The following is a 21,036-nucleotide window of genomic DNA, read 5'->3' as shown; positions in this document are numbered from 1 at the left end:
GAGGCCTGACACGATCCAAGCAAATGCTCGATCCAGATGAGGTTAGCTCGAGTTCCCATCCATCAGGCTGGCAGCACTCAGCTCTAACAGGACACCAGCCAGCCCAAGGGAGAAGACTGTCAGAAAACCAAGCAGCACTTTGAAGTCTTGGGAAGCATTTTAAATAACCCCCCAAAGCGACCTCTGCTAGCAAGAGTAAGACTTTCTGCGGCCAGGGAAGCAAAAACTTGCTGAGCAGGCAGCGTCCCAGCAGCGTGTGTAGGATGCCCCAGCTAGGATAGCTCCTTAGGCTGGCTGTGCCCTGCATGGAGAGCAGGTCGGGTCTGCACGCCTGCGTCCCAGGTGGAGCATGCCAAAGGCATCAACATTATTCCAAGTGCTGGCAAAATCAATCAACTCTGCTCCATTTAATTTGTCCTCTAGAGCTGCAAAAGAAAGTCTTTAAAAAAGCAAGATGAGAATGGGATGAAGGAAGGTTGTTGGCACAGGGTAAACTCTGGGGCCTCACACAGGATCCCACCACCCCTCCTCTGCTGCCCCTGCATCCCGTGCGCAGCCCATCACTAGCCTCAGAGGATCCACTGCGCTGCCACCAGCCGAGGGCTACCCAGCCAAGGCGTTCACACCAAGCCGGTGGCTGTTAGCTTTTCTTTGCCCTCTGATTCATGGTAGCTCACTGGAAAAGGAGACCTGATAGCTCCACCCCAGAGGTGAACCTGCATGTCTGCTATCTGGCAAAGCTCATTTATCAAAGCTTGGCAACAAGCCAGGCAGTAAACTGTACCCAAGAAACTATGACTGAGGAATAATGACAGGCTGTCTCGATGGAGCCAGACTTTGAATTTCCCAGGGTGAGCCAGGGCCAACAGCCCACTCCAGAGGAGCAGGAATGGCATCGGGTCCTCATTCTTTCCGTTAGCATTTGGTGTGGGTCCAAGGGGCAGCACGTGGCAGCACAGTGCACCACTGAAGAGGAGACCTGCCGGGACCAAAAGGCTCTGCCGGGCCAGACTCACTCAGGCTTCCAGGTCAGCTTCTGCCTGCGTGGATCCAGGCTGCGTCCCAGAGACAAGGAATCTCTTGGAGCCACGCTAAAAATTCCCCCCACTTTGAAGACCACGATCTAACTTCTGATAACGTCCCTGCTACTCGCTTATCCTTGAATGCTCCAGAACACAACCCAGCAGCCCTGTGCACTGGATAGACAAAAACAGTGGCTATTTCTGTCCCTGCAGGAGCTTGCACAGAGTCCCTGAGTGCTGGGCAAGGGTGGGGATCAATCACTTATTCAAGAAGCTCAATGCTGAGATCACTAGCTTCTCCCAGGACAGATTTCCACTGCGAATAAGAGCTGCCAGAATTTGGATATAAGACACCACTGTGCATCTAAGAGATGGATGGATGGATGGATGGATGGATGGAATGGCATTGATGGCTGGGATGGGATGGATGCCCTAAGGGACGACTGAGGAGCCACCACACTCAGTTCTCTTGAAGCTGCATAAAGCTAGTTAATTAAGTGATCTGGTCATTCTGGCCTTGCACAAGTGAAAGAGGAAGCAGAACTCAGTACTAAAATGCAGCTGTACTTTACCAAGCCACAGCCCTAGCAAGGGAGCATTCACACCTTTGTCAGCCGACCCATCGCTCCTCACGGAGGCTGCACATGAAGGGGGAATAAAACCCCGTCCCACATCAGTTGTGCACAGAGCCTCCTCCCGGGTGTTTCAGCAGTCCTGAGGTGGGGGACCCCGCGTTCTTCATTTCAAAGCTACTCTTTATCCGCACAAACTGCCAGTGGCAGAAGAGAGCCCCAGACGGCCCCGAGCCCCAGCAGGAGGTGGAGGTCAGGGCACGAGGCTGGCTGGATGCTCCCACCAACCACCAGCCGCCTCCTGGCACCTCAGCACCAGCATCTCCTCGGCGAAAGCACGGATGGGGACCACTTTGGTTTAGCCTCTGCCCCAGAGCACCATCAAGGGGATGTTTTATGAAATCAAAAGGCAGAGCCTCTAAAAAAAAAAAGTAGTGTGGCACTCACTGCCACTGACAACAGAGCCTAACTTGTCAAGCTTGGTTCAGCCAATAGCAGACTGCTGAGCGAGCTAACTAAACTTGTCTCCATTTGTGTCCCTGGTCCAGAGCTCACCCCTCCAGATCCCATCTGCGCTTCCTCGCTGGGCTGGGGAGAGATCAGGGCCACCTGGTTTGATAACCAAACTCCTCCTGCTTTTCCTTTGGGAAAAGCACCCTCCTGAGTCACTCTTGCTTCTCGGAGCATAACTGCCTTGAAGATTCTACCCTTCTTTAATTCAGTTAGCCAGCAGGTACAGCATGATACGACGTTTAATTTCCCTAGACAAGCAGGATAATAATTTCTTCCATTACTGAAAAACAGCAATTCTGAAAGGGCATGAACTCATATAAGATACCTTACGTGATAAAAACCAAACTCCCCCCCGTGGCCAGGTTTCAGGCACCTTTTCCAAGGTCTCCTCCACACCTCTGCTCCCCTTTCTAAGAGCCACATGCTCTGGACTTAAGCCTGCTGGACCTAAGCCTGTGCGACACTGGGAGGGACGCAGCCTTCCACCTTCCTCAGGTTTTGGTACAACCTGTCACCAGGGCAAGACTGACGCTCCTGGCCATGACCCCTGCTCATGACTGATGTCGTGTGTTTCCAGGCACAGGTGGCTACAACGAATGGTTCCCTCCAGCTCTGGCAAGAACAAACTGGCTGGAAATCAGCAAATTGGTACTGCTGCATTAGCAAAACATGGCCTTTAAAACCTAAACTAAAAGGTGAGCTTTTGGAGCACCATGAGGCTCTGGTGAGACAGCTCTGCAAAGAGTTAAGCCTGTGCATCTGTTCCCGTGCTGGGCCTGGCTCATCCCCATCCCCCACTTTGCCAGCTGACATTCTGGTATATTTTGTTTTCTGTATCGGGGCGACTGACACTGGCACTGCCTGGCTCTCTGGCCTAGTCGCTGTGCTGGTGGAGGCGACTGACACTGGTTCTGCCTGTTCCCCCGGCCCGGATACTGTACCAGTAACTTCACTCTCAGGTTCTGTAGCCTTTTCTCCCCGCTGAGGGCAGTGGGTGGTATTAAAGAGGACACGGTAGGCATGGGCAAGTCCCCAACACATTGCAGCGATTTGTGTCTCCTGGGTTTTGCCAGTTTGGTAACACACCCTTTCTAAGCACTCCATCAGCTTCTCAGGGCTCTGCATTTGCTCAGGAGTGAAGTTCCAAAGCATTGGGGGTGCCCACCGACTCAGGCCTTCGCCCATCTTTTCCCACACCCCTTGCCACTCACTATTATCTGACCTCGGGGCAGGTTTCCAGGCACTGCTATTGTTAGAGAAGCGCCGCATGGCCAAAACCAGATCTGGCAGGCATTCAGAAAGCATTGTGCTGCAATCACACTGGCCTGCAGGCTCCAAGGATAATTGAAACTCTCAAAAACCGAGAGGATCTCTTCCCCTGGCTCACCCACAGAGGGGGTGAGACCCCTAACAAAAGCCCAAACGGCAAACAGGTACCGGCCCGCCCCGTCCCAGCGATACAAACACATTATAAGCAGTCAGGAGCCAGTACAGCAAAATAAGACCCTTTACACATTTTCCACTGATAACAAACACCAGCACTGGGAACACACAGTGGATATAAGGAATAATCCAGCTCCACCACGCAAGCAAGTGGGCCAGCATTGAAAACATTGTCTTATCAAACCGTACAAATACAAACAGAAAAATTGCACCCAACAGATTGCTCTAGCACACTCTGGTCAGGGTCTGTCCCTTTTTGATTCTTATTTCAACCCTCTTGTGCCCCACGTTGGTGCGCCAAAAAGGCTGTGTTGGTTTAGGCCCTGCTGGGACCGGAGACCACGTTGCTGTTGTCACTCCCCCACCCTCGGATACAAGTAGGGCACAAACCCCGGGTTGAGATAAGAAATTTAATACAGCAGTGTAATAAACAATCTGAACAACAACAGTAGCTATGATAACAACAATAAACAGTAATAACAGTAAACAAGACAAAAGATATACAGAGAAATACCGCAATGGTTACAGACAGCCCCGTGCTCCCCGCGACCAAAGCCACAAAGGAAAAAGAATTCCCACGCTCCCGCGCCTGGACCTGAGGTCAGCATGGTATGAATAACCTGGCTGGAGATTCCTTCCGCCTCTCTGCTGGGGAAAACTTAACCCTATCCTAGCTGAACCAGGACAGCATCTTATCTTCAAAAGTTCTGCTCACCTTGGAAGAGACCCCATATTCAGGGCCAGTGTTGCCCATATCCTGGAAAGTTAATTCAACACTCATTTCTAAATAGCATTACAGATATCATTTGAAGGGCACAGCACTGTTACCCACAAAAAAAGCATCTTGCCTTGCTCAGATAATGCTCTTTTCTCCCATAGAGCAAGAAGAAATCTTGACTTGACAGGAACAGCAATTTGCAGGTGATGGTTAATACCACCACCAAGGTGGCACCATGGCCATCTGCATTACAGCATTTTCCTTTCCTGTTTCGAACAAGATACTAAACTTATACTTGCCCTGTTGCTGTCCCTTTATTAATCTTGTTCGGTTTGTTGAGCTGCCAGTCAGCGTGCTGTAACATTGCTGATGCAATGCTGCTGTGAAAATTTCAATCATAGCTCCTTCCTTTGAGCAGGGACCGTGATCTCTAAGCCTAACTGCAAACAGCCACGGTTTTGAGATCAGCTATCAAACAGGAGACAGGGAAATCACAGCTCACCGTCCTGCAGCAATCTCCAGGCAGGAAATCAAAGCAGCAGCTTTTCTGTCTTAGAGAACACAAGACTTGGGTTCAGGGGCACAACTGGATGCAGGATGCCCAAGTCACCCACCAGCAAGGCTAAGGGACTGCCTCTGCTCTCAGAGGTACGTGTGCAGTTCACCCTGGCACCTGACTGCATCTCAGATCTTATCTCCAAAATTATTCAGTCCTCTCTTCTTCCCCTCAATAAACGGCCAGGCAGCCTAAGGCAGCAGCAAAGGGCGAAACTTCAACTGAGGCAGCAAAGCAGCACCAAAGGAGGCAGCTGCTGGGGGCAGGGAGCAGCTGGAGCACACCTCGCCTGCCGCAGTGCTGCTCCCCTGGAGCTCAGCATCGGGGGGATGAAGAGTCTGAAGAGCCCTTGCTGAAACGACTGATCGAGCAGGTTCTCAGGACCTGCTCCCTTGAACACCTCCGTGATAGCAGCAGCTGCCCTGAGAAGCCGAGATGCTCACGGTGGGGTAAGTCAAGCCTGTGGGGTCAGCAGGGGGGACTACGGAGCAGCAGAGCCCACCCTTACTGCAGGGCAAGAAACCATCCCTGACCCCCCTGCTATTATTGTTCTATTTATTGATTAGCCACAATATTTGCAGAGATGGCAGTGAAGCAGGATAGGACTCATTGCCCAGCCCCACGCCTTAGGGCCCTGAGGCAATGCAGAGGCAGAGACACCCTGCGAGCCCCCCGGGACACACAGGCTGCCCGGGGAGGGAGGGCAGGCGTGAGGCCGGACAGCAGTGCCGGAGCAGCTCTGCGCGTCAGGGCCTGCTATGAGCACGCAAACCCCGTCCTTCACACACCAGCACCACCCACCCCAGGTGGCTTGCTCTCTGCAGAGATGGAAAGCAGGTTTTCATTGTGGAATCAAAGCAAGCTGCCCTGGGAATCCCCCACTTTGAGGTTACGTTTATCCCCCAAACAGCTGGAAAAGCCGCGTGAGGGAAATTCAGCCCCGTCCTTGGCCCAGGAGGCTGAGCCTGTACTCTCACACACTGCCTGATGCTCCATCCACAACACCCAGTCCACACTGCCAGGCCTGGGCTAACCAGCCCCAGGAGTCTGACCCACCTGGCACGGAGAAGAACAAACCCCCTCCGAACCCTGCTTTCAAGCCCCTCACAGATCCCCCCTCCAGTGGGGAGTACACCCCACCCGGCCTCAGCGCACGAGCCCGCGCTGGCTGCATCAGCCCTGCTCCCCCTGCCAGGAGCAACCCACCCCCCCTGGGCCGTGCAGCTTCTCACCCTACGCAGCCTCCAGGATTAAAGAGCCTTTCTCTGCAGCCAGTCTCCAGAGGTGCTCTGCAACGCGACGGACTCCACCGTGGGTACACCACTATTACACGTACGTTCTTGTGCAACAACCCAGCTGGTTTGACACCCAGCAGGTGTGAAAACTCACCTCACTGCGAGCAGTTTGAGGCCAGACCTCACACCCTAGTCTCTGTCATTACCAGCAGTTCGGCACAAAGCAAATGCAGATCTAACAGGGAAACCGTGTGGAAACCCATGCCCTTTCAGGAGCAAAGGGCCACAGCGTTCTCTTGGTCTCAGAGCTCCAAACACATGAGTCTTAGAGCTAAATATCTTCCACAAAATAAAGGGAGAACTTGCAACACTGATCCAGACTCATTTCTGCTCAAGCATCTACGCAAATTTTCTGCTTTACTCAGGGGTCCCCCAGCTAAAACTGCCCCCAGACCAGGCTCTTCTTGCTGCATTGTGATGGAATACATTGCTTTCTCAATCATCTAGTGATATGCAAATGTTGCATATAATAATTAAGTCACAGGTTGCTTGTCAGTCATTTTTGTTGGAAAATAGCTCCACAGACACTTACCATCGTTGCCCTGAAGGATGCAGGGATGACACTCTGATTGGAGAGGTGGAGAGTTCGGGAGGCATCTTGCAGAACTTGGATACTGCCAAAATTTATTTTGCTTGGATGCACATAGACAACTGGTCCTTCTCCAGTGCTCACTAGATGGATTTTCTGCTCCAGAAAGCAGGTAGGAAAGATCAAAAAAAAGAAGAGAGAAAGTTTAAAATGATTAAACGGCTCTAAGGGTACTCCTAGACTGGGGGATAATTACGGCTGTTTGAAGTTTTCAGTGTTGTAAAACTGAAACCAAAGGCCTGGAGCCAGTGTGGGACCTGGACTGATCCCATCTGAAAGAAAGACACAAGCTCCCTTTATCAGGGGATAAAGAAACCCTGTTTCGCCATGCTTGCTTTTTCACACCTCCTCCGCACTGGTAACTCTCCTTCCTCTACCTTGTGCCTGCTCCCACTCCTTCTACTGCTCAGTCTTGCCCCAGAGCACCCTCCCTGACTCCTGCTGCTGCACAGCACACTGGGACAGTGGCTTTAGTCCCAAAGCTACGCCTGTGAAAGCCAGCACCAGCCAGAGGCAAAACAGGCCCTTCAGAGTAGAGATCACACAAGTTAGTTGCTCTGATTTGCACTTACATCTATTCCTGGTATTATACGGATAATGGGCATTAATTATTAATTACATCATTCAAGCAGTATTTTTTCCTTTTGACAGTCTGAGACCCAAAAGTTCTGTTCTTGAAGAACTGTCACAGACTACTGGGGAAGGAATGTGGATCCCTTTGCTAAACCACCTCCTCACATCAGTAAAAACATTCAGGAGGCATTCAGGAGATTTAGCAGCATCATTTCCACTTGTTTCATTAAAAGTTTAAATCCCTGTAACTACTTCCAAAATGTCAGCCTTTCTTTCTGTTACAGAAAGCTTAAGGCTCACAGGAGCCCTCTGACATCCTCTTTCATGCTCAGAGATGAGAAGACATTTTAAAACAGCTGCTTCAAAAGTTGATATCCTTTTAAATTAAAGCTTAATTAACTGTATTTGATCTTGATTTCAGCTAAATGAAGCCAGGACACTACAGACAACATTCTCTTGCCTACATTTTGTGGTCATTGCTGCTGTTGTGTATGCCTGACTGTGAACATCAGCCTTCAGGAAGCTTTAGTCCAGGAATGCTTTGCCTCATCCATTTCCAAGCTTGGCAGAAAAAAAAAAGTCTCTGTGCTCCAGGTGCAAGCGGCGTGGAGACTCATGAGTCTTTGGCTGGGGCTCTCAGCAAAGAGCTATGACGGGCGTTTCTCAGACGCGATGGGCCTGACTTCCAGCACGGCCTCTTACACAGCGCTTGCGTTAGCAGGATTCAGGGATGCCCCTGTGTGCTCCTGAACAAAAGGCCTAACGAAGCACCAGAGCTCTTCATCTAATCGCACAGCAGAGTACGAGACCCAGGGGTTGTTCTGGGCTTCAGACTGGCCTTCTTATCCTGTCTGACCTAGCTGTAATTAAATGCTGTGTCAGACACTTAAATTACCACCTGGGATGATACCATCCTTCCTCTTCTCTAGGTGAAGGGGAGTGGCTGCAAGTCTACTTGAGATTACAAGACCTCCTGACCTTGTTAATGGATAGGAACCAGTAAAGTAGGATGCTTAGTTTTAACGTTAACCATCACTTGTGTTTCACTAGCTTTTATTTTTCCTGTATTGCACTGCAATGTATACTATTTCATTTATACTCTTTTCCTAACTACCCTCTGGCATCTCACCCACTTGTAAAACATCTTGAAACCTGTAAATCCTTGCCTAGTGGAGACAAAACAGGCCTTGGACAGCCTGGTAAACTTCCTGAGTACATCCCTGATAACAGGGACCTAAGAACGCAAGACAAGCGCCTGAGAAGACGCCAGTGTCACGAAAAGCGACTGGGAGCGGGTTTACACCAACCCCCTCGGAACAAACAGGAGCTGAAGGATGGTGAGGTCACTCCATGACCATGCATGGACACGGGAAACCTCAAGTTCAGCCAGCGGGCAGTGTGAGGAAGACGATGTGGACCACCAGGGGGGAGAAGACCCTCAGTCTATTTTTACAATGCACGCTCATTTACTACGTAAATGAATTCTGTATATTAGTCAGAGAGCTTTGCTAGTAGCTGCGGCACTTGTGTTGGAGAGATCCCCAGCGCTGCCCAGCGCTGCGAATAAAGAATCCCTGCTGAACAGTCATAATTCTGACTGTGAAGCTCTTTGTTTCACAGGCATTAGCTGTTGCGTATGCCACAAACCCCTTCTTTCCTTGTCCACACCAGCATATATTACAAGTTCTTGTTTTCCCGGGAAGGATCCCCGGAGTTAGCAACCCTGCCTGAGGCTTCACACCCCACCAAGAGGAGTCGCACCAAGGCCCACGTCCCCCAGAACTCACCAGAGGGGATCCGTCACTCCCAAACACTGCAACATGAGCAACAGTGTCCTGCTCTCCCGTCACCTGGGCCTCCAGCGTCAACGGGACCTCCACCGAGCTGCGAGGCTGGACAATCCCCCACGGCACGGGGCTGGAGTACCACACAGAAGCGTCCTCCTTGTGCTCCTGTAAGGGACAGAGTCAAACGCAACACACAGGAGTGACCTTGGGGGAAACTTTGAACTCCTCAACATCTACCACAATGGCAATTCACACACATTTTCAAAAACCCCTAGGAGAAAGCAGAAAAGTACAAAGCAAGATGCAAGACTTGTATGGGCTTAGCATCCTCAGAGGGTCCAAAACCTGCTGCACCCACAAACACCCACTCCTGTGCTGGCAGCCTCCTTGCAGAAGCTTTTCACAACCCTCTAAGTTCTCCTGCATGAAAGCACCCCAAAGACTAGAGTATAAACTGCTTCCTAAAAAGTTTAAACTGCTTCCTGAAGTTTATATTCAGGCAGCTTCCTTTTCTCAGCAACCTTTAGGTTTCAATATAAACCAGCAAGGCCTTATCCAAAACCCTTTTTTTCCCTAATAAACCCTTGGTAACGTCTGAGGGCAGGAGGCGGATGCAATGCCAAACCTGAGGAAGAACCCTGTAGCAGCCTGGGAGATCGCTGTCATTCACAAGGGTCAGCATCTGCTGGTAAGGGTATTTTAGAGAGCACCGTCCGAACACCATGACAGGGTTGAGCACTCGCAGCGCAGGAACCACGCATCTAGGCAAAGAGAGGACCGAAAGGGAATTAGAGATACGAGAGAATGTGGAGTTCGTTTACTCCCCAAGTAGCATGAAACAGAGCATAGCACATTTGTCAAATAGACACTTAATACCCCTACAGCGATAAATGGCCTTTAACTGCTTCTGACTCCAGCACCCCCTGTAAAGCTGGGGCAAACCCCGGCACTCGGCCTCGCAGAGGCTGCCAGGTGCCCGGGCAGCGCACGGTGCCCTGTGCCAGAGCTCCCTGATCAGCTCTGCCCGCTCTTTGTCCCAGGAGGCTTGCAAGGACCCTCCCAACAGTCCCGGCAAGGCGTGAGCTCTGGGGCAGCCTTCCCCCCGAGTGCTCACCAAGGCTCAAAGGGCACAAGACCCCAGTGTCTCAGTGAGAACGACTGCCTCCTCTCCCACACCGCTGTTGCCCTGCCTGAGAACTCAGCCCTTTGCCCCGCGATGAAGGGCACAAGCCACCCCCTGCCTCAGGCAGTGGGGGATCACCCTCTCCCAGCTCCTGCACCCCACGGCTCCGTGCACTCTCTGTCCCCATTTGCACTTGTTTTACAAAACTGCAGCCCAGGCACTGACTGGATGACTCTGCCTGGGAGAGGGAACAGCACAGTGAACTCATCCCTCTTGGAATTAAACCGACACCCACCGCAGCACAACAGGGCTGAATCTGGCCGCAGCAAGAACAACTTTTGGCTTAAGTCTGAGAACATTAATGCTCAAAAGAACCAGAGGGAAGCAGAGAAATCTGACCTCACCTTCCACATCAAGGACTATTTTCCCCTTCATAAGATCTTGCTTTGAGCTTCCCCTCACCAGTCCTGCCATAAGCCCCTTTCCCATTCCCATGTGCCTTCGTTAAGTGACCCAGACACCAGCTCTAGCAGGCTGCTCGCTGCGGCCCAAATGGATGCTGTATTTTGGCTGCAACCCAGCACAAGTCCACCACTTGCAGGAAGGAAGAAAGATGGCCCTTTGGAAATTTATTACACCTCAAGCACCAAAACCCAGGCCAATAATGAATAGAATGACTGTTCCCTTTAGAAAAAGGCTCAGGGCCACGCCTGTCCATGGAGCACAGGTGCTGCTTTCAGAACACTGCCCATCTCACATCTAGCTGGGCAGAACTACCTCATTAAGCAACACTTGTCACTGGGAGATGGATCCAGCAAACCACGTGCAAGGCAGCGTGGTGCTGGATGCACGAGGAGAGACGACGAGCTGCAAGGAAAGCGCCGATACCTGGCTGTGAGGAGCAGCGCCGACACCGCCCTGCCAACACCGCACACGTCCACCACCAGAGCCAGCTCGTAGCTCTGCAGAGTGTTGGAGCACAGGGTGACCTGGTGGAAGAGAAGAGCACCGAACACTTCATCACTCCCAAAAGCCACCGTCCATCTGTGCTGTCCTCCGGTTCTCGTTCCACGGGCAGGAAAGGGAGGATTTTGCCCTAACTCTTCTGCTGGTCCACAGACAGAGCACAGTTGCTGGGAGTAACAAAAGTCTTCTGACATATCTGCGTTGTTAAATACACCTTGCGCTTACCAGGGCACATGTAACCACAATTAGATTAATGCTCTACTCCCCACCGTATTAAAATAAAAGGACTAATTTTTAATCTCAACTACAACAGCATAAATGCAGAGGCAATCTGTTGAATTCAACAGATTCAGCTTTACACTGGGAAGCTGAGGGCAAAATGCAGCCCAGCAGGTGCTGTCAGTTCATGGCTGCCAGAGATTTTTCAGTCCCCACTGGAGATCACGGCAGTGAATACAACTCATTCTGCTCATCAGGAGGGGACAAATAAGACCGGGAAGAAAAGCAAAGTGCTTTATACAATGACATCTCTCTTTTTAACAGCCACCTTCTGTCCTCACCCTTCCTTCGCCCACTTTAAATCAAAGAAACTGCTCCAAGCAGCTCTCAGAAACAGATGAATGGCTTCTGCACTTGACCATACGGGACATGATCTTCAGCTGACCATTCTGGGAACAAAGCAGTGGTCCTCCAGAAAAGCCCCAGAGTAACCCAGCTAACAAAAGCCCAACACCAGTGCAGATATCCCCCCCGCGTTACGCTCAGAGCTAGCGGTGCTAAAGCCCTCCCATCCCTCAGTGAAGCTCCAGCTCCACCCGCTTCTTCCCATACCTGGATATCCAGGAATCCCAGGGGGCGGATGGTCCCTCTGCGGGGCTTTATGCTGAATTCTCTTGGCCTGAGGTGACGGTGGGCTCCCTTTCTCTGGAGTAGGCGAGTGTTTTCTGTGATCTGAGCAAGACTGCTGACACTGGGCTCTCCCAAGCCGTCCCCAGGAATGCGAAGGTTGAAGGTGAGGGGCACCAAGGAGGTGTTAGTGAGGCGACATGACAAGGTGTGAGGAAAGCCTAGGAAAATAACACAAATATGAATTTATGCACCAACTGTCCCATGATTCCTGATGTGAATAGCCTGTTACGATAAAACCGGGCTTGGAGTTTAGCTCTTTTCAATCTGAAGTACAGCTAACTGAGAAGTTACGCCAGGAATTAATTGTCACTTAAGCTCCCTTTTACGCTGATCGCAGAGATTGCTTCCTTGGAAATGGCCACTCTTGGCGATGCTGAACCCCAGAAGTTTCTCTCTCTCTAGCTGTGAGGAGCTCTCTCGCCTGCCCCCAAACCTGCACCAATTAGTTCTCACTTACAAGTGTCCATCCAGACAGACCATTTATTCTCAAAATTCAATGCCCTGTTGACTCTGGGAACACTCCCACAGTTTTCAGTATATAAAAGCGGGTATTGTCATCGAGGAGAAGCTGCAGTAAAAGGAGGGAAGGATGAAACTGGGAACGCCAGCATGACGCAAAGCACTCTAACGCAGTTTCTCGAGGCAGGACCCTTAAGGCATCTCCTGCCTGGGGCTACCAGACTGAGCACGTGACAACTCATGGCCCCGCACTGGAGGCAAACCTGATGCTTGCTCAGAAATCAGCAGGAGCCATGTTCCACCCCACCTAACAAACAGGACATGGCTTCCACACTGCACACTGCCCCGCACAGGTCGGCATCACTTGAGCTGTGATACTCGCCTTCCCTCATGGAAAAGCAGTGACACAGCCACACCTGGGGGGTGTTCTGCAGAGACAGGACATCAGCCCACAGCCTGCTCTGGCCTGGACATCTGGCTCGGCTGGCCAGCTCTGCGAGAAGGAGACATCTCCCGTGGCCTGCTCACCAAGCGTCGTTTGAATACAGACGGGGAGGAAAACCAACTGCAGCCACAGCGGGGGGGTTCTCCGTGTCCAACAACAATGACCACTGCCCACCTCCAGCAGTTACTCCAGCAGGGAGGCAGGAGGGGCACAAAAAGGACAAACACAGACTTCACAGTTCCAAATGAGACCAAAGTCGCCAGATGCAGGTCAACAGTCAGCAGCACAATACAATAGCTGCCTTCAGCTGAAAAGCCCTTATTAATGAAATTACATTAGGGAGGATGAATCTCCTGTTACATATCCGCATTTCTGTCTGGTGTGTTTCTTCTTGTTTTATTCAAAAGGAAATAAAGAAGTGGCAGAGTGGTGATGAAGGGAGGGGAGAAGCAGCTCAGGAAAGGCAATGAGTCTTCTTAAAAAGTCCATGAACAGCATGAAAACACAGAGGCATCCTGGGCACAGAATGATAATGGCCCTTCAATCAATCCACAATGGATTTCACATTTAAACTGTCGAACATCTCAGTCAAAAGCCTTTTGTGAGACTGAGATGGAGAACCAGAAGCTGCATTTCAACGGGGACGCTCTGGATGCTCAGCCCCAGGCTCTGTCAGCAGAGCTGGGCCTGTGGTGGGGAAGGAGGAGCCCATGGTCCGAGGACATCAGTGCCTGATTCAGAGCTACTGCTTGGGCATGTTACCTGGTGGGTGACAACGAGGGGCCCTCACAGCGCTAATTAACATCTGGCACTAAAGGTCAGGGGGGTAAATGGTATCCCTGCCTTGCAACAGGAACATTGACCCAGAGCAGCTACAGGCCAGTATGTGCCTTAAACTCCCTTCTGCTGCAGTCCCGTCCCCTGGGCCCTCTGGGACAAGGACTTTCACAGTCATTCTGCTGTCAAGGATTGAGAGGTTGGGGCTGAACAGACTACAAGGACACCAAAAAATACTGACTTCCTATCCCTTTGGTCCTACTGATCTCACGATGGCACAGGACTGCCTCAGCAACCAGCAGCCCTGGCTTTAACACCCTGAAGGCTGCTATGGAGGAGCACAAGTGACAGATGGTCTTATGTTAAAATGCTCCATTTTGGTAATTCCCAGAGCTCTCAACCCGTGGACCAAGCCCAGGGCACACTCACCGAAGGAGACATCACCGAAGTGGAGGGCAGGGACGTCGAAATGAAAAGTCGGTCCAATGACGCAGGCCCTGCAAGGACAAAGACAGGCAGAGGAGATGTTGGCTCGATTAGAGAGAATGGCAAAGCGCTCAGCTTTCCGTACTGCTCGGGTGGGTAAAAGCTGCTCTCAGAACCACGGTGGGTTTCAAATCAACCTGTCACCCCTGTGCTCAGCACAGCACCCATGTGGACAGCACGCAGCCAAAGCAAAGTGGTCAGCACCCGACAGCTGCTGCTGAGGCTCAGGGCACCGTGGCAGGGTGTGCACCCAGGCTGCCGCTGCCCCAGGAAGGTCCCGGAACAAGTGATGGCTCTGTGCCTCGGTTTCCCCACCCGTGATGTGATGGACAGAGGTGTCCACACAAAAGGGGACTCACTGTAACGAGCCTTCCCAGCCACGGGTTCCCTGCTTTGGTATTTCTTAGCTGGAACTGGTGTTTCCACGGAGTATATGAACACCTTTCTCAGAAGACCTGATGCACACAATCATTACGCATGCAGGACACATGAATCCAGGGGAGCCCCAAACATCCATTGAGAAGAGCAGCAACAGTTCTACGCAGAGGACAGTTCGATCTTGGAGGGAAGTATCAGCTTGTCACCAGTGCACCAGCTGACACACCCAAGGGCACCACCTCGCCCGTCCCTCAACTCAGCAGACAGGCTCCAAACTCCAAAACTCACTCACATCCACTGAAATCCGTACTCGAAGCTGCACAACAAACATTAATTGACTTCATGGTTGATGACAATCAATGCCAGCTCTGCCTCAGTTAAAAATCAAGGGCCACAGTGAACAGTGCCTTCTCATTTTACTCACAGGACTGCCACTGTCATTATCCACAGGTTCTACACATGAACAGACCCCAGCAGCCCGCGGGAGGGACCTGCGTCCATCCCTGCTGTCCCATTTCCAGCATCCCTTTCCAAACACCAAGGAAACAAGCATCCAGCACCTCCTAAGGTTGGTTTCCATGTAACGAGTAATCACCTATGGTCTTGACACCTTCTGACCGCATAGTCAAAGAGCACTCAAAAACTGACTTTCAGGAGTTTCAATCCAACGCTACTTCTAGATTCTTGCAGTTGAATCAGCTCCTAAGAATAAGCCTGGTACCAAACCCCTGCTGATGGTGAAGTTCCCTCTCCAGGGACCTCACATAACCAGACTTGACCTCCCAAGCCCTAACAGCTTACTCCAGACGGAGCAAAGGGAGCAGATATACTTTCCATCACAGCATTTGCCAGGAGACGATGGAAAAATACCTCCAAACCAGCCACAACTGGGGATGACATAAGGAAACTGCCAAGGATGAGCCTTGCCAGGCAAGTGGGGAAATGACTGCCCCTTCTCCTGAGTGCACCGAATCTGTGCTCTGGCAAGTTAAACTGGAATGACTGCCCAGAAGGCTCAGGCAAGGAGCCAACCCAGAGCTGGTAACAGTACAGCTTGCAAGAGAAGGGGGGAATAGGCAGTGGTTTTGACAACAACTGTGTTTTACAGTAGCATTAAGTAATGCATGTGTGAAGAGAGATCAGGGTCCTGGCAGAGCAGGAAGAATAACAACACAAGGTGGGAATGGAACTGCTTGAACTCTCATCCCCGTTCCTTCCTTTGCATCCCAGTGTCCCACCAGCCAGCTTTCCTCTGTTCAAAAGAACCAGAAGCTTTTCTCCATGGAGGATGAAATCCAGTGCACAAAACCTTCCGAAGAGGGAGGCTCAGCTGGACCTGGTGGGTGGACATCTCAAGGGCATCTGAAAACAGTTTGAGCTGTGGGGCTGGAGAATGACAGAAGGGCTGGAGAGGGATCCTTGAAAAGCAAGACAGAGCTCAAGGAGGCAGATGCCATCTCAGGGAGGAGAGGACTGCAATGGGAATTGCTGCTGAGGGACAGCTGCATGGGAGCAGGCGGGTGTGCTGGGCTGCCATCAGATGGGCTGCATAGGAGCCACCATCCAGGGAGGAGGAGTACAAGGATGGGGAAGAAATAAATAAAAAAGGACCAGCAATCCTCTTTCACTGAGACAGAAGGTCTACACTGAGCCCAGGGGAGTGCTGGCCAAATAGGGCAGAGAGTGGCCACAGAGAAGGGGAGGGCATGATGGGCACTGAGAGTCAGGGCATCACTGGGCAAAAAAGGACCACTTCATTTGGCTGTGGGGAAGCCAAAACACAACCGTCCCTCTGACAGCTCCTTCCTTCCTTCCCCAGGAGCAAGGCCACTGTGAGGCAGAGGCAGCGGGCGCTGTCCAAGCAGTATCCAAGGGATAAATGCACCCTTACCAGCAAAACCTGCCCTTGCTCAAGGAGAAAGCTGCTCATGCAATAACACCCTGTGACCAGTTTGGGGGAGGGACAGAGGAGAATAAATTATTTGATTGTGAAATGTTCCCTTTTGATTTCCAAAAAAAAGCAGCACTTTCCCTCCAAACACAAAGCCAATGTAATTCTTTCTTTACTGAGCTCAACAGACCTATTCACCACTCTTCTCTTGCAAAGTAATAACCTTTCTGTTCTTTTTTATCCATTTCCCTCATTTTATTGGTAAAGTCGACTGCAGAGTCCTCCCATTGCTTTACTGCCTTCGTCTAGAGCCTCCCAGCAGCGGCAGCCCAGGAGGCTGGTTGCCGAGGAGGCACAGCCAGCCCCACAGCTCCAGGGCTCCCAGCACCAGCTTTCCTGCCTACACCACGTCACCCCACCAGCCCGCGGTTAAAGACCAGCTGGGACAAGTTTGCATGCTGCTGCGGTCCTGACAAGTGAGCTTTGCCTCTCCTATCATCAGCTTTTTTCCCCCTTCTCCCTTTTGCTTGGTGAGGATTATCTCTTGCCGTGGCACCAGCCGCAGAGCTCCCCGTCTGCCCCGTCAGCACTGCTCTGGCTGCAGAGAGGAGGCACCACCACAGCGCTGGCTGCACAAGAGGACAGCCTGTCCCAACCCATGAGCATGAGAGGTGATGCTGAGGCTGCTGCTGCCCATTTGGGATGGATTATTAACAGATTTTAAAAACACTGCCTCTGGCTGCAGCCACCCAGGCTGGCCCATCCCCAAAGCCCTGCTGGCCTTGCTGTGTGTTCAGGGGGGTGGCCCAGACCAGCTACTGCCCAAAGCTGATGCCATCCCGCTGTCTGACGTGGCCCAAGGGGGAATGAGCTACCTGTAGGAAGGAGTCACTCCAGCTCCTGGGTACCCGGACTGGGCAGCAGGCATCTCCACACCTTTCCTGTACAGCCTCCAGGCAAATTGTTTTCCAGCACAGGTAGTCACTTAAAGCCCCGGGGCTCTCACACAGACACGTGTTGGAACCTGCTGCTGCCAAATTCTGTGCAAACAGCGTCCTGCAAAGTCACAGAGCCACCCGCCCAAACCATGAAGGCAAAGCTGCTTCCCAGAGGAACCCAAGACTTTGAAAGATAAACGGGCACAGGAGGCATGGTCACAGGTGGCAGCAGCTCGAGGGAGCTGATCCTGCCCCTCTGCTCCACTCTGGTGAGACCCCCCTGCAGGGCTGTGTCCAGCTCTGGGCTCCTCAGCACACGGAAGACATGGACCTGTTGGAGCGGGGCCAGAGGAAGCCACCAGAGGGATCAGAGGGATGGCACGCCTTTCCTGCGAGGACAGGCCCAGAGAGTTGGGGTTGTTCAGCCTGGAGAAGGCTCCGGGGAGACCTTACTGTGGCCTTCCAGTACTTCAGGGGGGCTGGTAAGAAAGATTTTGACTGGGTTTTTAGTAGGGCCTGTCACGATAGGACAAGGGGTAATGGTTTCAAACTTAAAGAGGGAAGATTCAGACTAGATATAAAGGAAAAAATTTTACAGTGAGGGTGGTGAGACACTGGCACAGGGTGCCCAGAGCGGTGGTAGATGCCCCATCCCTGGAAACATCCAAGGTCAGCCTGGACGGGGCTCTGAACAACCTGATCGAGATGATGATGTCCCTGCGCATTGCAGAGGCGTTGGACTAAATGATCTTTAAAGGTCCCTTCCAACACAAACTATTCTACAATTCTACGATTTCCTCTCGCAGATAATTACGCTTCATTTGCTGCTGCAACTGCAATGTTCAGACTGGAGTCAAGGTTAAAAAGCCTTGACTCTTAGCGTGAGGATGCTAGGATCCAAGCCAAGACTAAGACCTTAGACAACACCTTTTTTTCTCTGTTTCATCCTAAAATGAGGTAGGTGGGAGATGATTACCCAACAGCTACAGATGCATACACCAAGCTCCTATAACCCTCCTCACCTGATCGTCAAGGTCACAGGCTCAGGGGATCCAGTCACACTGAAGCTGAATTCTTCTGTGAACTTCCCCAGGACGGTGGAACTGAAGGAGATCCGGATGACCTGGAGCCCGTCTGGAGAAATGATGCCCTGCTGGGGGAGGAAGGTGAAGCAGGAGCCCAGAGCTGTAGCTGGAGGGACCAAGTTGAAGGCAGCGTCGATGGCTCCTTTGTTAAACAGGACCACCTGCAGCAGCAAGAAAGCAAAAGGGAAATACATAAGGAATCTTCCTTTCTTACAGAAGGCTGATTTGTTTTCTGATTAACCAATTAACATCTGTAAAATGCAGAAGATGCTGTGTCCTGCTGCTTGGCAGAAGCCAAAGAAAATGCAACAGGACAAGTTCTGCCTTTGGGTTTTTCATGCAAAGCAGTGACAGCTTCATAGACACAGTCACTCGGGGTTTATTCCACTGACACAGAGCTGCCCACTTCGACTTGCAGCGCAGAGGAGCTGCTCAGCATCATCAAGCCGATTCAGACCTGTCCCTAAGAGCAACGAAGGGCACTTGCAGCTTTACTAGTGAGTCATCACACAGCTGATTCTGCTCCCGATCCTGCCGAGGGCACAACACGTTGCAGCCAACAAGTTTACTGCATGGAGAAGACACCTCAGGGCAGCACTATCACCAACTTCAGAAGCACTCCCCAGCTCTCCTACGGTATGTCATTTAGGATTCTTATTTTGTCTTTAATGGGAGACTTTCTTAGTCTTTGCTCAGACAGACGTGTCAGGAAAGGATGAGCGTGCGGTGCACAGCAGCTCCGTCTACTCCAAAGAATTTCTCTTTCCTAAACATTCACAGCCACCACCTAAGACTTTACCATTATCAGAATAAACTACAAATTTAAAACTAAGCCGTATTTTGTTGAACACTCGAGAGATCTACTGCCTCAAACAAGTGACATAATCCCGCAGCACTTGTTGAGATTCAGCTCTTCTCACGTTGGGCGAGCAATGCCCACAGCTGCTGCCAGTCACCAACACACCCACCCAAAGCAAAGCAGTAAAGTTTCTGATTGCTGCAGGGTCAAATCCTGCCATTTCCATGGAATTAACTATCTGCTTTGGATTTCTTTTCCCTAAGTTTTGTCCTTGTAAAACCTGGTAGAAAAATTGAGACAGAAGCATTTTTTAATTTTGCAGCTGCTGTTAAAGATATTCACGTATTCAAGCTCTGCAAGGCTAACCTGGAAACTACTCTCTCCTCTCACGTCTTTTACACCTCAGTTACAAATTGCACTCAGGGATCCTGTGCTGAGCTGAGGTTTACCTTCAGTCAGCACAGCACTAGCAGTATCATCTACTTAGTCACATTTTCTCAAGTAATGAAAATAATAAAAAGATAATCAATAAAGTATCACCATTAAAAATGCATAGAGAGCACAATATTTTGGTAAGAAAACACCTTAATGCATCCTTCCCTGCCCAGTCAAGCTTTTGAAAGTATTGCCTCATTTCCTGCCTCTTTCAGTTGCCCTATCTCATTTTTTTGCAGAAGACACCATTGGCAGGGGAGGCAAATACGTAGAAAGTTCCTTTGCCTCATCTCCAGAAATGCTTTGCTCTTCATAGAGATGCAGCAAATCTGAAGAGTGGCGAGAGACTGGTCAGCAAGGGGAAGCACTCCCAGTTCCGCGGCCAGACCCAGCTCTGAGCCAGAGGCTGGACAGATTTCCTCCAGCTCCCAGGACCGGCAGCACGCACTGACCCGAAAGCTGGCTGCAATGGCCTGGAGTTCAAACTCAGTACATTTGTTCCAGCTGCTTTTTAACAGCCCGAGTACAAAGGTGCATTGCATCCAGGGCTGAAACAAAAGCCTCTGAATATTTATCTTTTTGTCCCAGTGTTGCTTTCATCTGTCAAGGGGGTATTTTTTCACATGAAGCCTCCCAGCTGATCCCCAAGGAAGGTTGCCAAAAAGCACGGATTAAGACTTCACAAACAGCATAGGCACCTTTCAGATCCCATCAGAAGTATCCAGATTCTGGGAAAGCCCCCAGACTTGACTAGTATGTCAAACAGTCCCTGCTGACAATGACCCGAGTTGCCAGAAATCCCACAGACCCACGAGGCTCACTGCTGCCCCGGGAGCCATCAGGATCCCCCCCAGCCCCTCAGAATCCCGACTACTCACCTCATAGCTGTGGTTTAATCCAACAAACACCTTCCCAATGTCCAGCTGCTCACAGCTGAAGCGGAGCCGAGGCCCTATGCCTTCCCCTTTGATGCGCAGGGGCAGCCTGGTCTCGCGGCCTGCGGAGAGATTTCCACTTCAGTACAGTAATTGCCTCTGTTATCCCGGACTGTCCAGGCTGCCTCAGTGCTCCTCCCTGACTCTGGGCTGGATGGGAACAGCTCTAGCTGCTCCAGGAGGAGACACAGGACTCTTCCCTGCCCTCAGGAGATATGCCTTGGGGCTGGCTTCTAATTTCTAACCAACCCCTCGGGCTGGTTTCTCATTTAGCCATCAGTTAGCGATGCTGAGTTTAAAACACAATCTGAATTTCTTCCCATGTTCTTAGATGAGCTCTGA

At 51.2% G+C, this 21,036-nt stretch overlaps 1 protein-coding gene across 1 annotated transcript in view; it reads right to left on the bottom strand.

The window, feature by feature from the left end:
- Positions 1 to 21,036, bottom strand: part of LOC141954991 (hydrocephalus-inducing protein homolog) — a 96,322-nt gene that overhangs the window by 31,690 nt on the left and 43,596 nt on the right. The window contains 8 exon segments of the mRNA XM_074895068.1: positions 6,652 to 6,804; positions 9,069 to 9,233; positions 9,694 to 9,829; positions 11,080 to 11,180; positions 11,989 to 12,224; positions 14,177 to 14,244; positions 18,463 to 18,686; positions 20,638 to 20,756. Coding sequence (XP_074751169.1) covers positions 6,652 to 6,804; positions 9,069 to 9,233; positions 9,694 to 9,829; positions 11,080 to 11,180; positions 11,989 to 12,224; positions 14,177 to 14,244; positions 18,463 to 18,686; positions 20,638 to 20,756 — 1,202 coding nt within the window.

This window comes from Athene noctua, unplaced genomic scaffold (assembly GCF_965140245.1).
Source record: "Athene noctua unplaced genomic scaffold, bAthNoc1.hap1.1 HAP1_HAP1_scaffold_53, whole genome shotgun sequence".
NCBI classification, from domain to species: domain Eukaryota; kingdom Metazoa; phylum Chordata; class Aves; order Strigiformes; family Strigidae; genus Athene; species Athene noctua.
This window is presented reverse-complemented; position numbering and strand designations above follow the sequence as displayed.